Source organism: Talpa europaea (genome assembly GCF_964194135.1).
Source record: "Talpa europaea genome assembly, chromosome: 3".
In the NCBI taxonomy this organism is placed as follows: Eukaryota; Metazoa; Chordata; class Mammalia; order Eulipotyphla; family Talpidae; genus Talpa; species Talpa europaea.
In genome coordinates, this window is record NC_140069.1 from 125,754,621 (window position 1) to 125,773,195 (window position 18,575).

Below are 18,575 nucleotides of genomic sequence, written 5' to 3' on the forward strand. Positions count from 1 at the left end.
TTTATATCTGGTAGATATGCAGGCTGATATCTCTTCATTTAAATTCTACTTTTGTCTGTCAGTGCTGTGTGTGTCTTGTTCTCCCAATGTAGATTTTTGCCTGTGAACTTGCTTCAGCCAATTTGTAGAACATAATTCTTCCATATAACATCATTGCTACCCTTTAAAAATTCACTTAGTATGTGTATATAACAGGAGGCTTTGAAAATACAGATAAAGAATAGGAAAATACTGCCTAGAATCCCGCCACCCAGAAATAAATACTATTGCTATTTTTATATATAACTCTAATCTTTTTATCTCTATCTATAAGTGCTTTTAAAATATATGGAATCATAGAAATCTGTTTTACTTATTGATGTGTACACAACAATACAACATTTGTCCAGGTCACTACTCTTCTCTCACACTATTTAATGACTACATAGCATTGCACCTGGAGAATGTCCAACACCTTATCCAATTCTCTTGCAATTGAACATTTAGGCCGTTTTCGTTTTTCCACCATTAGAAACAGTGTGATCATCACCATCCTTGAGCTAAGTGTTCATATATAGGTGTGATTACCTAGCTTAGAATAAAGTCTTAGAAATGAAATCACTAGGTGGTTAAAGTTTTTAATTTACATTGCTAATGATTAAGTATCATTTAAAAGATATGTTGTAAGCAAAAACCTTATTTGAGCAATATACTTTATTTGAGCAGATACTTTATCTGAAGGAAAATTTAGGATCACTTTGTTTAGAGTGGTTCACCACTTCTTAGAGACAAATTGCCATGACCAATAGAGATAAAACTGTTTTGATAGAATTAAAAAGGAAAACTGAGAATATCTAAACAATTTTTGTAAGAATTTTCTGATTTTTAAAAATTTTTGTTAGGCAGTGAGAACATAATTAACTGAAGTAAAAAGACAACAAGTGGAGTGAACATGCCACTAATGGGGAATGGGAGTGGGGTTTCATCATGGAGATAAGTATACGCCTTCCCTGTTTGGTACTGATTAAAAAATATTTAATCACACATACCACCATCTTTACATACAAGAAAGAAATAGAGTTGAAACTTTCTTAAATGGGGAAAATTTACCACATAGTATTCATAATGTTGTTGACTTTTGTTATGTTTTCTAGTTGTGAATGTCTTGTCTGGGCATAAGGGGACATAGTATCAAATTAAAGATCACCTTTGATTAGGCATCCCTAGGCTTCTGTTGAAACACCTCAAATGTTTCTTTTTTTGCATTTTCAACCGGGTGAGTGTGTCTGTTTTCTTGATTAGGTATGTAACCATCAAAACGCAATCTGATCTTTTTCATTGAAAAACTAAATTCTTTTTTTTTTTTTTTTGAGTTGAAAACATAGCTTTTATTTTTATTTTTCATTATTTTTTAAAATTTTATATATTTTTACATCATATTTCATTTTTGCACAATGTATGCATTTTCATTTTGTTTATAGTCCCCGTACAATTCCCACCCCCCTGAGAAACTAAATTCTTAACAACAGACTTTTTTTAGTTTATCAAGTGAACTCTAACTTGTGCTGCCACCTTGAAAAAATGAGGACCTTTAATTGTAGCCTCAACTCCTTTTTAGCACTTTTCATTGCTCCCCTCCCCCATGTCACAGAAAGGTGCTAAGTTGACACAGAAGGAACACAGACCACCCCAGGAAGATTGGAAACAAGAGTTGGATAAACTTTAAATTAAATGTCTCAACTTTAACAAAAAGGTATGAACTTCTAAGTAAAACATATGTTATCTGCAGTTTTTAATCTTCCAGCAATAATCAATGCGTGGACTCTAGCCAACAAAGTATTTGATTCCTGGATTCCGATCCCACACTGGGAAGCAGTTGAATGTTCAGATATTGGAAAAGCAACAAAACAAATCCATGCGTGCTCAACCTTCTTTTATATTTTTCTTCTTAGTGATAGGCATACTATTCTGTATTATGTATATGGTGGCAAATTTTATTTGAATATCATTTATACGACCAGGGTTACAAAGACCTTCATCCCTTTCAATTCTGTGTTAGTATTTTCCATGATGATTCATATTTTATCAGTGTAATTGAAATTTATGTTAAAGAGAATTTTCTTCTGCTGGGATTGATGGTAAATACTTGTTATTGGATGAGAGATGAGTTTTCTTTTTTTTAAATTATATTCTTCTGTTGTCTATTGGCTAATTATAGGACTTTTCTTTCTTTCGTACTGTGACATAATTCTAAGTTGAAGCAAGCTCTGCCAAGAAGCTGGCATTTAGATATTGAGTTATTCTAATTCAGGGTGAATTTTACAGCACTTGGGAATAGCACAGTTTTATCTGCTGTGAATTAAGAAGGTAATTTCTATGTCATTGTATAAATTTTGTTGAGTGTTAAATACAATTTTGGTAAGAAATAGAATGGTAATTTAAAAACAAAATTTCCCTTTACAGGGACTGAATTCTTAGAGTTTATCTATTTTCAGTTGCTCCCAGTACTTTTATTTCCCTGTAAACTCATTATATGAATGTTAACCACCCCTAGTCCTCCATCTGAAAATTTGTATACAAACTGAAAGGAACTATTTTTCTGGGTAACAAATTAGGCTTTATATGAAAAGGAATTTGTCATAGGTTTGAATGACAAAAATTGCAGAGTTTTCTAAAGATTTCCTAGATATCATTTAAAATAAATGTATATCTGTAAAGATCTCATATATGTTATAGAGATAATATATGTCTTACATTTTTTAACAAAAAATGAATATGAACTTATTGAAATGTAATGCAAAGGAAATCTGGTTTAAGTTTGACTGTGAAATAATAACTTATTAAATACATTTATTTACAATTAAAAATTATTTAAAAATCAACCAGGTATATTTTTTCCTCATATTAGTATTTCATATGTTAATGTTGAAAATTTTATAAGTGACAAAGAAGTTCTTGCCTTTCATAATGTCAAATAAATATTACTTATGTAATATTTATATTTATATACTTACAGCTATTCTCTGCTTAAGTAAACTAAATATGTGAAAATTAATATTTTAAAATAGGCAATGGCTGAAGTCAGTTTACTGGATTTAAAATGTGAATTATTCACAAAATGAATTACCCTTAGTTTGACATATCACCCTGATACATAGGAATCACTATGTACTGTATTACATTAAAATAGTCTTAATTTTTGCTTTATTAGGCTTACATGATTAAAATACTAGTGTGTTTAAAATTATTGCTCTGTTTCTGCAAATTTACAAAAGTTCCTCCTTTCTTTTTCTTTAACAGATATAAGCTTACCAAAGTCGGCAACAATATGCTACACAGCTGCCTTGCTCAAAGCAAGAGCTGTCTCTGACAAGTAAGTGAATAATAACTTGTGCTGTACTAAATGCCTGACCTGACTTAAAGAGATGTGTCGCCTCTGAGGGCTTTCTCTGGAAGTTTCTCTTAGTCTGTGAGACCCCTGCTTATGAGCATGCATTTTCCAAAATCTGCTGATCTTTTCTTTCACTACTAGAAGGAGAGAATGTATTTCCCCAGGTATTGTAAGAGTGTATGTTTATGTTTCCCTAAAAAGAGATTTATGCGAAATTCCTTGCCTCTGAGGTGACTTTTTTCTTTTCCTTTTCCTTTTTCTTTTTCTTTCTTTTCTTTTTTTTTGTCAGACAGTACATATCAAAAGACCTGCTTAGGACGTACATAAATGCCTTCCTCTTGTTCATTTTTTGCATATTCTTCTTCCTCTAGCAGTCCGAGACTGGGTAGTAGTCATAAAAGACATGTAACATGGCAGAGGGAATGTCAACTCCCTTTCTTTGCCTCATCAATTCCAAACTAACTCCCAGCCAGGGTCCTTTGAGTGGCCATCTCAGTGGGACATCTGCTCATTAATCAGGCAGGTGACTATGTCGTAGAGAATGTTCATAAACAGCCAAGATGACTGGCAGGTGAAAGCAGATAGATGGCTTAACTGTTTTTGAGTTCATAAACACTGACACTTCCCCGATACAATCCCTCTATAGCCTTGAGGAGCAGATAGAAGGAAAAGAAAACGGCCTCTGCTATGTCAGATAGGTTTGCTGTTAAGTGTGTGTGCACTTCGAGACCGAAGTAATTTTCTTTCATTCTTTTTTATCCTGTAGATCGCCAGTACCTACTGCAACATCTTTTCTCCCTACACAGCGACTCCAGCTTGGGAGGGCAGGGCCAGGGTTGTCACAGCTTCCCCTGTGGTGTCTGCCTGCCAAGCACAGCTCTGGAGTTAGCCCTGGGTGTGAGGTGAGAAAGAGATTGCATGGTCTGGTTTTTTTCATTCACTTGGGCAGGTGTCTCGCCCACAGTTTGGGCATGCACACCCCCCTGCCGGAACGGCCCAAGCAGGCTCTCCTGCTGCTGAAGCTGCAACGACTTAACCCTCCATCGCAGCACTGACTTTGGGTTGGGAGCCTCCTTTAAAATTTTCCCCAGTTCTGTTTTTAACCAAGTGCGCTCTTCTGTAACCTAGTTTTCTCTTTTTCCTACACTCTCCGCCCTCACTAGCCCTATCCCCAATCCTGACCTAAGCAGGTACCTTGTAGAAAATTTAGATTAGCTATTTAGACAGAGAGACTTACAGCTGAATTTAATTCCTGCCGTGATTAGATGCAAGCACGCTTTCTGCTTCTGCTGGGTTTTTTGTTGGCCTCGGTCTGAGGGGTCACTCAGAGGTTCTGCATAGCGGAGGTCTGGAGAGCTCATGCCATTGACTCGCTGTGGTTTTATGGGCCCTTGATGTGCAGATGCCTCTCTGGGTTGATGCCCAAGCAGTGGTCCCAACTGGATGGTGTTTGTCTTTCTGCTTTTCAGATTCTCTCCCGAGGCTGCATCTCGGCGGGGGCTGAGCACAGCAGAGATGAATGCTGTAGAGGCCATTCATAGAGCTGTGGAATTCAATCCTCACGTGCCAAAAGTGAGTCTGTGGAATCCCCACAGGAACTCGTTATGATAGCAGAGAAAGTGTTCAGTGACCACAATGTCATGTCTTGAATACACCCAGTTATAAAAAATTGAATTGGAACCAATGAATGTTAAGGCCCTATACAGTCTATGGTCTTTAGCCTTATTTTTTTTTAAGCAAAAGCTACATTTAAGGGGCTTTGGGGCCAATTTTCAGACTTCATATAATCAGGGTAAATTGATAGAACTAGCTTAGACAGGCCAGGTCAGATAGAAGACTGAAATTGGCCAAATATGGAGATCCCAAGAGCTTTGATGCATTTGATAGGAATTTCTCACCAGTTGTAGTCTTACTTAGACCCAACTTGGGAAATGAATGATGAATAAAATTGATAAAAAAAAAAACTGAGTAATGTGACATTCTATATAATTAGGTGATAGTTGATCTGTATTGGTAAGAATGTAATAGGAAAAATCTCAAAGTAGTATTTTTCCTTTTGATTTGTGAATGCCATTTTAATAGGTCTAGTAAGAAATATTCATCTTACTGTCCAACTTATATTGGCCAAAATACTGACCAACTTAACTATTTTTTTCTGAATTTGATTTTAAGGGAGTCAAATAATATTTATTCATAAAATGAACACATATTGATCGCTTACCTGTATTTGAGTTCCTGCTGTGTGATAGACACATTGCTGAGGGCCACTTTCAGTTTCCTGATACTATGCAGCACCTCTAAGCAACTGCTCCAACAGTTTACATCAGATACAAGACATAGTTTCCTTGGCAAAATGCCTGATAAAGACTTTCTTTGGTAAAAAATGACGAAGGAAAGCTATTTATTTGTTTTGTTTCAGTACTGCAACAAAAGGAATGTTTTGTTGTTGTTTGATTTGGTGTGTGTGGGTAAAGGCATACATAGAATTACCGATTTTGTTTTGTTGACATCCAGAGTGATAGATATAAGTGGTCTAATATCATTCCTGAACTCTTACTCAGGTCATGGTCATCTTTTCCCAAAACAGGAGATTGAAGAGTGGTGCACAATACCACATTTGCAGAAGGATGTATTTATCCAGGATCTATTTATCTCTAGTGGATAATAACCAACATAACATTTGTAGACTTATGTATTGTATGGGATAGTATAAAATTTATCTCCTATTTAATACATTTTTATTAAATTAAAATGTTCATTCAAATATATATATATATCCTGAATTATAGTAAGCTTAAGTCATCAATTAGTATTTATTGAATGTCATTCTCTAACTTCAGAACTATTCTATAAGCATAAGTAAAGCTCTTTTAGATTTACTCTTAGGCAATAGAGTCTTAGATTCTGGGATTGAAACTTGGATTCAGGTTTTAGCTTTATCATTTGTTTATAGAGATGTATAAATAGAATATCATTTTAACCATTAGATCGTGGGCTTACCATCTCAATGTTTTCCCTTATTCTTCAAATGAAGATAGAAATATAAACGTTGCCAATCTTCCATGATTAGCTGAGATAATATAAACTTCTTTGAAAATACTCAAATACCGTATGCTTGTAAATTATTAAAATTGTTGATATTTGAATTGTTGGAGGTCCCTCAAGTCTGGGAACTAGACCTTAACTTTTCTAGTTGTACTACCCAAAGCCTTAGTATCTTTGAGCACAAGATAGAAAACTGGTACAATATTTGTTCACTAGATGTTTTGATTGAATCTGTTCTTCAAATCTATTATAATTGTCTTAAATGATTGGTTGAGCCTCTAGCAGAGTATTAAACGTCATAAGAAGTAGTTTTAGACTACTATGGATGAATTTGACTCAGTCAATCAATATTTTACTTACAAAATAGAATTCTTCTATTTTTGAACTATGTAATTTTCCTCTACTTCCTAATCATTAATTTAAGAGAAGATAGAGTTCATTTGTAAGCTGGTTTTCCACCACTTTGCTTTGTTCATGGTTGTACTGAAAGAAAACTGGCTTACAGATCTTCTTCATGTGTGTTCTTTCCCCTGTTTCCTGGGGGAAAAGCTCTTGTGAGTCAATGCTTCATATTTTCATAATTAATCACAAATCTCTGGTACCTATGTACCATGCAGGCTGCTATAGGCATCTTTTATGTACGTTCTGCCATTATTTGGACTACTTGCTAATATTTAGTAAACACACATACACACAGTTGCCTATTTACACACACAGCTGCCTATTCAGGCAGAGAATATGTCATAATCTAATGAGATATCAATGAAGGATATAAAGTATTAGACAGTTGGTATCAAAAGAAACATTAAAACTCATGTAGGTGACTGGATACAGAAAATGTGGTATATATACTCAGTGGAATACTACTTATTTATAGAAAACTTGCCTTCAGCCACAATGTGGATGGAACTTGCAGTAATTATGCTAAGTGAAATAAGTTGGAAAGTGGAAGATAAATACTGGATGGTTTCACTAATTTGTAGAATATAAATAGCCAAAGAAAACAACCTGGCAAAACACAATACACAAAAGCAACTTCTAGACTCTGAAAAACATAGTGGTTCCTAGAGTGGAAGGAGAAGGTGGGTAGGAACAAAGGGTAGAGGGTACTAATGTGATAGAGTAAAGGCACTAGCGCTTGGGTGGTAGGTGAGTAAAGCATATATACATTTTGGGGTATGAAGCCACTTTCTTGGTATTATATAGTTATGTTAATGTTTACTGGTAAACCAGTAAAATTTGGTTGCAAAAAAGTCATTTAGGATACCTTCCCATCCTCAGGTTGAATTGCTCTTCATAATGACTTTATGATAATTATTGATTTCTATTGAATATTTACTATGTGCAAAGCACAATGGTGACTGAACTATATATACCATCTCATGTATTTTTTATAACAACACTGTGAAGTGTCTCATATTATTACCCTTAGTACATAGATACAGGCCCTGCAGGTTTGGAGGGGTTAAGTAAATAGTCATTCTACTTTCTGCTTTTGAGTTTAACTGCTTTAATTATCTGAAATGGGTAGAATCCTGCAGTATTTTTCCTTCTATGACCGGCTTATTTCACTTAGCATAATGCCCTCTATGTTTGTCTGTGTTGTAGCATAGGATAGAATTTGCTTCTTTTTAAAGACAATAATATTCCGTTGTATATATGCACACCAATTTTCTTTATCTGCTCCTTTGATGGAAATGTAGGTTGTTTCTGCTTCTTATTTATTGAAAATAATGCTGCAGTGAACATGGTTAAGCAAATATCTCTTCAAGATCCCATTTTCAGTTCTTTTGGATGTACACCCAGAAGTTGGATTGCAAGACAATGTGGTGGTACTCTTTTTAGTTTTTTGAGGAACCTCTATATGGTTTTCCATGTGATGGTACTGTTTTTCATTTCCATTAACAGTGCGCAGAGGTTCCAGTTTTACCTCTTCCTTGCTAATGCTTCTCAAATTGTTTTTTTTTTTTTAATTTAAAATCCTAATGTGTGAGGTGATATCTCATTGTGCATTTGGTTTGTATTGCCCTGGTGATTAGTGATATTGAGGGGCCAGTACTTTTCAGTGTCTTGATTGTTTCCTTTGGCATGTAGAAGCTTTTTATTTTTATGTAGTCCCACTTGTTTGTTTTTGTTGCCTGTGTTTTTGGTGTCATCCAATAAATTATTGCTAAGGTCAATGTTTTTTACTCTGTTTTCTTCTAGGAGTTTTATAGTTTCAGATCTTACATCTTTAATGCATTTTGAGTTAATGTTTTTTTATGATCTAAGTCCAACTTTACTCTTTCAAATGTGGATATTGTTTTTTACTAGCCTTTTTCAGCAAAAACTTGTGAAGAGAATGATTCTTGTGTCTTCTATTTTAGAATTCAGGTTGTGGTCAACTCCAGTAGTACACCTTTTTGGGCCTAAAGATTTTTTTGAAATTTAAGATTATTTCCTTAGGTTGGATTTATAGAATAGAAATTACTGAATAGCATATAGAAGCACTTTAGGGCTCTTAATATTGCAATAATTGAAGTATCAGTATTGCAGTAAATTTGCAGCACTCTACATGCCCACTAGCAGATGACTCCTTCTTTACCAATTTGGCACACCCTTACCAGCATGACACAGTTTGTTTAAAACAGCAAAAAGAAAAGAAAAAGGGAAAACAAAAAACTCTTGTGATTCGATGAAGTACAAATGGAGTTTTGTTCTTTTAGTTTGCATTTCTTTACCACTACTTGTACCATGAAACATTGTTAGCTGTGTACATTTATTCTTTTCTGAGTTGTCAGGTCCAGTAAGTAGAATTCCTGTTATTACTGGGAGAACATATTAATCATAATGATGGAGTCAGGGGCAGTGACAGAGGTCAGCTGACCTGTGAAGTAGCATTAAAATGTTCAAAAGTTTTCCAAACAAGGATTACCTCTTACTTTCTGGCCATGGGGCCAGAGTGAGCTATGGGACTTAACTCCCTACCTATTTCCTTTTTGGTAAAGTGGGGATAAAAAATAGCCTTCACAAGGTTGATGAAAAGTAAGTGGAAGTATATTATGTGACTCATCCAGGACATCGGAGGTACTCAATATCACTCCCTTCACTATTTCTCCCCTTGCACCTTCAGCTCTATTTCTGTACTTGCAGACTATGTGGAGATAGAAGCTGTCGAGAAACATGCATATACAGGTACTTGAAGAAGGACAACCAGAGGCTGTAACAGTGGCACTGACCTTGAGTACCAACAGCATCCCTTCAGACTTAAAGATTTGAGGAGAGACTTAAAGATTTGAGCATGTTCTGGCTGCCACTGTTGTTTTCAGGGATTCCTAGCTTGTAACTGCTTGGTAAATCTCTTACAGATGGTTGGTTAAGAGTTATCCATTTTTGACTTTTGATTTTTGTTCTTGTTCTAGCATAGCCACCCCTGCCTCCCTGCTCTCTGCCTCTAAAACAAACCAAATACCCACAATAACAACGACTTGTTACCTTATACACAGTAAATAAGTTTTTCCCTCCTAATGCTGTTTGTGTGAAACCTTAATGAACGGAACAAGTTGAGTAGAACAGCTCTGATTGAAATGCAGATGAGAAGACGGTAGCCCAGCAATTTCAAGGTCCCTCCACGTTATAGTTTAGAAGAAAAACAAGCCTGTGACCCATCACCACAACCACAAGAAAATCCCAAACTTTTGAGGTCCTACTCATATAACAGGAGGCACCACCCGTTGTGAGCAGCAGCAGGGCGCTGAGCGGGAAGCAAGCTGCTTGGGATTCTTGGGTGTTGTGGGTGGAGCTGTTGAGGCAGAAAAATCAAAGAACATTACCAGCCCCAATGGTGGAAACCTTCACCTTCATCTTGCCTACAATCCCAGCACTGCTAAACATGAGCTCTTCTCACTGTGCCCAGCCAGGGGACTGCAGGGGCAGTCATCGAGGGTGCTGGGGGTAGGGCTCACTGTGTTCCTGCCTCGCTTCTTACCAACAGGGCACCTGGGCCAGATGGACTATTGAGGTGAAGACTGAGCCGAATAGATAATTAGTTTTTAAATTTATAAGTCTAGGAGGTGGAAAGCCATGAGGAAATGGTCAGGAAAGAATGAAGAATGTTATGACACAAAGACATTCTCATTAAAAATTAACATTTTTAAAATATAGTTCATCCAATGCTAATCTAGAAGGTCTAATTTCATGGGGATTTCAAGTTTCTTGTGGGGGAAAACACCCTTGTAATTGTAATGGAGTATCCACAGGACCCTGTTAGAATGATGGAAATTCTATTTCATGCAAACACTAACGCAGTCCGCCCTTTATATCTTGGTAAAGCTGATTGACAGGGTATAAAATTGCCTTTTAATCCAATTTAGGAAACAAAATGTGTAGTGGGTATTAGCATTTAAAAATGCTTGAAGCGTGGAGGCAGAAACTCTAAATACCCTGGCAGATTGTCTATGATATTGTATATCAATGGTACATTTCAGAAATATTATTTCAATATAAGTTTCTTTGAATTGAGTCATGTTTTGTTCCAAAGTTTTTTTGGATTAGAGTAAGGAGAGTATATTGTGGAAATATGACCCAGAGGAAAATGAACAGAAACCAGTTTCTAGCCACATTTCTCAGGAATAAAAAAGTTTCTAAAAAGTCTCTTTCTACAGTAAAAAACACTGTAACTGCTTCCACCAAGGTCACCCCCACCTAAGTCACCAGATCCTGTGGTCTCTTGTCAGTCTTCTTCCTTTCTCATCTCTCCTCAGCATTTGGTCCTATTGACCAATGTTTAAACCTCAAGGCCTCAGCTCCAGGCCACCCCTGCTGTTCTGGGCATTCACCACTTATGTTGTTTCCTCACCTGCCCATTCCTCAGGTTAGTTCCTGGGGAGCACCATTCATTACCCCCTGCTTCTTTGCTTGAAGCTTGCCTGAGAGATTTAATGTGCTTCTACTGCTTCAGCCTCTGCCTCTCCTACAACTCCCAAATACTGTCTCTAACTCCCCTCCCTGCTCCAGACCTGCACAGCCAACTGTCTTCAGGCCACAACCCAGGGATGGTTTGCAAGCATTTCAATTATTTTTGTTATCTTCCCACTGCTAAATTGTTCTAATTTCTCAAGCTAAAGATTTCAGTCCCACTGATTTCTTCTCTGCCCTCAGATTCAGCCAGGCACCAAGTCCTGGGGAAATCCCCTCCTTGATTTCATCATCCCCTCACCAGCATCATGACAGAGGCTTTCTAAGATTGCTAGTTTCAACCTCTTACTGTTTCCACCGCTGAATTTGTGGCATTTTCTTCAAAACCACAAGCTCCACCAACTCATTTCCAATTGCTGCAGTGATTTTCAAACTGTCTTCCTAGGTCCGTGTGGACTCCTCAGACCTCTTCCCTCCCCAAGAATCCCCATTGTTTTGTTTTGCATCAACTTCACAATTCTGTTTGAAGTTTCTTTTTTTTCCTCTTTGAACGTGTTTTTCTGTGTCACAAGCTTTGAAACTATAGATTAACTCAGGGGAAAGATCATGTTCTGAAACATACACGGAAGATCTTTTGCAACCTATTTTTTCTCCATTACTCCCTTGTAGAGTAGCCTTAAACCTGAGTTCAAATTCAGGTTCTGTCACACATTTGTACAACACTGGGCAGCTGCTCAACCCCAAACCCTGTATTTTCACATCTCTAACATAAGGATAATAATACTAGCTCCCTCACATGGTATAAGGAGTACCTGAGATGACGCTTGGCATGTGGTAGTGCTGAGGTAGTGACAGCAGTTACTGTCATGTTAGTGTTCACATGCCATGAGCTTCTGAGCCCTTGTGCCCTTGCATGCTTTGGTGCTCCTGCCCAGTCTGACTCCTGCCTGGACCTCCCCTCCACTCATCTTTGCAGGTAAACTCTTATTTATTTAATGAGATTGAGTCATATTTTCTTTTTTCTATGACATCTTCTTTGAGACAATGCTCCCCATTTGTATATCCTGAGTACTTAAATATAAACCTTTACCAAGGCAGTCATGCTAAATCTAATGTTGTTGCCTTGTCTGTATGTGTACACACAGCACATATACCCCCACAAGAAATTATGGACCTGATGTGATTCATGTCAGGTGTATTTGTGGATGGTCACACACCTGTGCCCTGGGGTACACTGTGACTCTCCCCTACCTTTCCTTGGGGGTAAACTGTGGGTATTTCCATATTTTTTGAATGAAGCAAAGTAACTAATGAATAGATAACTGAATGAGTAAGAAACAATTACTGCAGAAAAGTAGTCATCATCCTTCATCAGAATATCCTTAAAATAATCCTTTCATGTCTTTCCTGTCTTTTTTCTAAGCATAAAAAAAGAAATTCTTTCAAAAAACAACTGGCAGATGGGTAAAGTTGTTCAACCACATGGTGGTAGATAGAAAGTAGACTTTTGGTGGTGATCATAATGGAATACATACAGATGTTGAAGTGTAAAGCTCTATACCTGAAAGTTATGCAATGTTATAAATCAATGATCCCTCAGTTTTAAAGAAAGCAACCCAGATTATGTAGTATACACAGAGAATGCCTCTTGGAAGTAGGGGTACTGATAGGTACAAAAGGAGATAAGGGAAGAACAGCCACATCTTAGTATTCTGTATGACAAAATTTGCACAGTGCACACTTAAGCTCTATACTGAAGCACGATGTTGTTTGAGGTAGAAATGTTTAAAAAAAGAAAGAAAAGGCTAAGGAACAGAGAATTTAATGACCTGCCAAAGGTCACAGAGCTAGGGAACATCTGAGCCAGGATCCTAATCCAGGCAGTGGTTCCAGAGTGCAGGTTCTTCACTATCACTCAAGTGTTGCACTCATTTTTGCATTTAAATCTCAACCAAACAGAGGGTACATGGGGCTACCTGTCCTGGTAACATCCACTCTGCTCTAAGTTTCCAAAAAATTTTATATTGTTTAAGGCACTGAGTTTGTGACATTTTGTTACAGCAGCAATGAAAAACTCATATAGACCTCAAAATTCAGGTCTGGGAGAAGGGCACAAGGTCCCATGAGCAGAGTGCTGGGTGGCACTGTCCTGAGTCCAGGGGTCAGACAACATTAAAACTCAGAAAATGTAGCATGTCTTCCAAATTGCACTAGTTTTATTCTCTGTTTACTTATGTTTAAAAAAAAAATCCCCTCTGATCTTAGAGCCTCTTTAAAAACCAGTTGTGTCAATGGACTACAAAGAAATACAAAAAATTGCTCTCTACTGATCTTTTTTGTGCGGTTTGCTTTTTGTGTTATTGATATGCATCTAGAAAATGGGTTTGTGTTGTATGTGTGTGTGTATATGTGTATATATATATGATGTATATACAGATAAGAAATGCTTATTATAGAAATGCTTAATGCTTATTATGGAAAATTTGGAAAGCACAGAAAAAGCACAATAGAAATTAATCTCCCATAACATCAAAGATTTAGCCTATTAACATTCTATTAACATTCACTCTGTGGCCTGCCCATATTTTTAATACCTATACATACATTTTATTACTAAATCATAATATGTATGGTACACTGATTTTTTTAAAAATATATTTTATATATTTAGTATATATCATGATATTTACATGCTAATTAATATTCAACTGCCTGATTTTGGGGAGCAACTTGATAGCTCCCCAAATTATAGCACATTTATAATTTAATTAACCTGTCCTTTCATATCTATAATTTAATAACCTGTAATTAATTTGATTAACCTGTCCTTTCATATCTTTATTCTCATATTTTTGCTAATGATTTTCAAATGACTTCTGCTGTTGTTGGTACTGAAGTTCAAAAAAGATAGGAATTAAATTTCTGGGCTTTAGAGCCTGTGTGAAGGATAACTTTGGGACCGTTTTCACTTAAATTATTACAACATGTTAAGACCTTAACAGAAGCAAACTTAGCAGTACCTGGGGTAACCTCTGTGGGACCAAATCTCTCTTGCAGCTTTTCTGACAGTGAAGTGGCCTCTGCTCAGTACCTCCACGAGCAGACACTACTCAGAGGCCAAGGTTGAAGTCCTCAGCTTCTCTTTACATGCTGTGACTTTCCATGTCCTTATACTGGGAAAAAGGAACTAGATTCCAACACAAATGGATTTTGAAAAGATGCTTCCGAAAACTTTAGTCTGTACTTCAAGATCAATGTGATATGAGAATCTGGGGAGGAAGTTAGAGGCAGGATGGCAGAAAAGAGAGTGCAGAGGACTGGCTTAGCTAATAGAAGCCAGATAATTGTTATAGACAGGCAGAGAGTGTTCTCTGATTTGCAGGCAACAGTTATTCTAATTGATTTCTGCATACTTGTGGATAGGGATCTGCCCTGTCCCATTTATTTTTCTCTTGACAAGTAAAATGTGAAATGTTGCTCCATGCTTTTCTAATTTAAATGTTGCACATGTTGAGAACTGATCTTGCCAGCCATTTTAAGCCTGGCCAAAAACATAACACATTGTTGTTATTAGCCTTCATCATTTGGGTAGAGCCAACATTTTGTTTGGAACTATACAGGAGTATAAATCTCTTTTATAGACCTAAACTATTTCTGCCATAGAGTAGATACAGTGAAAAGGCAGCTAAGTTTCCTTGGTGAGTTACTTTGGTTGAATTGGCCTCATAAGGCTGATTAGGCCTGGGATGCTCATATTGAGATACTTCATGGGAAGGTGGGATCCATGCCTTTGAGGATCTTGCGTTTCAGCCGAGGGGAAAGATGCATGGCTAAGGCAGTATGTGAAAAGTATGTACAAAGATCAGAGGGAGCTTGGAGGAGAAACAGAGTGTTACCTCAAGGCCACATTTAGGGCTGCACACAATGTCCTTGATGCCACATGCACCTCATTCATCCTGCAGGCTGAGTTAAACCAATGTGCTCACACACGTGGACTATTATTTTCCAAATATATGCAGATGTCAGAGAGCCAATAATGCTTTTATTTTTATTTATTTATTTATTTTTAAAGCAGATGATCTTTTCTTTTCTTTTTAAACATTTATTTTATTTATACAAGAACCGGGGTAAAGGCCAGATGTGCAGGAGGGTAAGAGGATTCACCAGAGACAGATCGGAGAACAGAACAGGCAGACTGACTGAAATACACTGCTGAGGGGAGCAGCGGGTGAGACGGGAAAGGTCTGCTGCGCCATGTGGGTTGCTCCGTGGCAGGCGGGGATCAAACCAGTGCTGCAGAGGCTGCGGACAGGTTCACAGTGCTGCACTCGACCACCTGCGCCACCAGGGAGGCCCCAATAATGCTTTTAAATGAATTCTCATTTTACAGTAATTATGGCCTTTTGTTGTATTGTATATTTTCAAACAATTGATACTGCATTTACATTATAATTCCTATTATAGGCAACTGTGAAAATTTCCCATTAAATGTTGTTTTAGTTATGTAAAGTTTAAAACTTCCATTGTCTACAGTAGTGCTGTTAACTTTCTGTGATGTGGGGGGTATTCTCTGCATTGTCCAGTAGGTTGGTCATTAACCACATGCAGCACTGGAGAACTTGAAGTTTGACTAGTGTGACTGAGGAACTGGATTTTTAATTTAATTTATATTTAATTGATTTAAATTTAAATAGCCACATATGATAGAGGCTACCATATTAGACAGTGCGGGTTTATATTATCCCTTTGTAGTAATTTTCTAAAAATCCCCACAATCCCAATATACACACACACACACACATACACACACACACACACATTTCCTTTGCCTTACCCCTTGCTAAATTATTTTTACTTCTACCCCCAAATATGCACGACTACCAAGCCCATTTCTACTCAGGTGCCCCTTATTTCTGCAGTTTCCTTAGCCAAAGAAGAACTGTCTCATAGACACCTAATAAAATCATTTAAAAGTCTTTCCCATTCAGAGAAATAAAAGCTGTGGTAGTTTACTTTTTCTTTCAGTCATCATTTGATTGTCAGCAGCCCTGGAGAGATTTCTGAATAGCTGGGACATATGAGCTAGTACCTTTCCTATTCAGTTTGTTTCAACATTTACAGAGATATAAACAATTATTAGAAATTCAGAAATCAAAATCTTATTCTAGGATTTCCATTAGAGCAAGGAATTTTCCATCTTTGTTTACCTGATAATTTTAAGAGTAAGCAAATGGTCTTCCTTCTTTAACTTATTCTGAACCAGTTCACAGTGCTTTACAAGTTATATATCTTTCTCATGAGTCATAACCTTGGGATCTTCCAAGATCATCATATGCAGTAACAATATACATTGTAATGGCTTCTTTTAAGTAACAAAATCACAAGAGGATAGCCAGAATGGTTGAGCATAAAATCCATCTTTTTTCCTTATATTATGGTTGATAATTGTAAAGATAGTGGTAGTTGGATTCAAAATTGTTATTTTTCCCACAAGATTTTTGTTCTGCACTGTTTTACAACAAAACGGGGAAGGAAAGCAGTGACTTATAGCATTCAAAAAAGGCACAGGACCAAAAAGTTCTTTTGGAACTCTTGTTTGAAGAATTCCCGTCAAAATAATAAAATACCTTTCATGTGCTGGCCTGGGAAGAAGTCTTTCTGTAGAGGTTGTTCCATCAAGGTGGGCCGATTCTCCCACTACCCCCCCGCCCCTAGGTGTGAAAGTCATGTCATGATTCTCCAGCTACTCTCAGGCTGACTCCCTCATTTCCTAACTCTTCCTGCCTTAAGACCAAGGATTGGAGATTTTTTAAAATGAGACCGAGAGTGGGGGAAGTTTGATTTGTGTTACCCAGATCCTGAATGAGTCTACAGAGCCCCTGTTGGACAGTATATCCTGACACCAAGTGTGATAACAGGAGAGGAAGCTTAAAGACAGTTGTACTCATATGCCAAAGTGAATAAAAACCACAGATGGGTGACAATGAAACATATGTGTGAGTGTGTGCGTGTGTATGTATATAGAGAGAGAGAGAGTGAGAGAGAGAGAGAAACATCTAATATCAGGACTCTCCCACTCCTTACCATCTTGCACACATTTCCATTGATTGGTATATTCACAGACAATAGTTTCTGACATTAAAATTGGTGAACATCTCGGGCCTCCCCTGGTGGCGCAGCAGTTGAGCGCTGGGCTGCGAATCTGCCCGCAGCCTCTGCAGCACTGGTTTGATCCCCAGCCGCCGGCGAGGGTCCACATGGCGCGACCGACCTCTCCTGCCACGCCCACTGCTCCCCTCAGCAGTGTATTTCATCAGTCTGCCTGTTCTGTTCCCCCTCTGGCTCTGGTGAATTCTCTCATCCTCTTGCGCTTCTGACTGTACCCAGTGCTTGAATAAACAAACAAATAACTAAATACATCTTTAAAAGAAATTGGTGAACATCTCATAACACTTCCTTTTGCTCTGTTGGTCTCACTTTAATTAAACACATCCTTCCATCATCTGCTAATGCTCCATTGAATTTTTTTTAACTGATTTCATTAGAAATTTTAAAATTATGTTTCTTGAAGTAATGTTCGATTACAACACTATATGTTTTAGAGGTATAGGTCCACAACTCTACAAATGTATCTATACCATCCATGCCCACCACCAAAGTCCCATAATCCTCCACCATAGTCCATTGGGTCCCCTCCTCCTCTTTGCTCCCATCTCCCTACCTTCTGGTAGCCTCAGGTTTATAGTCAGATATCATGGGTTTGCTTGGGTCTGTTCCTTTGCCTTGTTTCTTTATATTCCACACATGAGAAAATGAATGTGGTATTGTCATTCTCCTCCTGCCTTACTTCATTTAGCATAATCCTCTCCAGTTCCATCCATGTTGTCACAGTGGCAAGGTTTCACCTTTTTTATACCATACAAGTATTTCTCTCTTTCTCTCTCTCTCTCTCTCTCTCTCTCTCTCTCTTTTTCTGTGTGTGTGTGTTTGTGTGTGTGTGATGTGCTCTTTTTTCACTCTTTTGTCATTGGGCACTTAAGTTGTTTCCATACTATGGCATCGTAAATAGAGCTACGATGAATGTAGGAGTGCACATATACCTTCAAATCAGTGCTCAAACACTAAGTGAGGGATTGCTGGGTCATACAGTAAATATATTTTTCATGTTTTGAGAAAGCTCCATACTGTTTTTCACAGATGCTAGACCAATCTGATAGTGTAGAGTAGGGTTCCTTTTTCTCCATGTTCTTGCCAACATTCTTAT

At 37.4% G+C, this 18,575-nt stretch overlaps 1 protein-coding gene across 5 annotated transcripts in view; it reads left to right on the forward strand.

Annotated features, from left to right (window-relative positions):
* ST7 (suppression of tumorigenicity 7) overlaps positions 1-18,575 on the forward strand; it is a gene marked incomplete at both ends in the record, with an annotated part of 223,862 nt that overhangs the window by 183,657 nt on the left and 21,630 nt on the right. For all 5 annotated transcript variants that reach the window (XM_084230815.1, XM_084230816.1, XM_084230818.1 and 2 more), the window contains 2 exons: positions 3,280-3,352; positions 4,840-4,942. In XM_084230815.1, the coding sequence (XP_084086941.1) occupies positions 3,280-3,352; positions 4,840-4,942 (176 nt within the window). The remainder of the gene's footprint in view (positions 1-3,279; positions 3,353-4,839; positions 4,943-18,575) is intronic.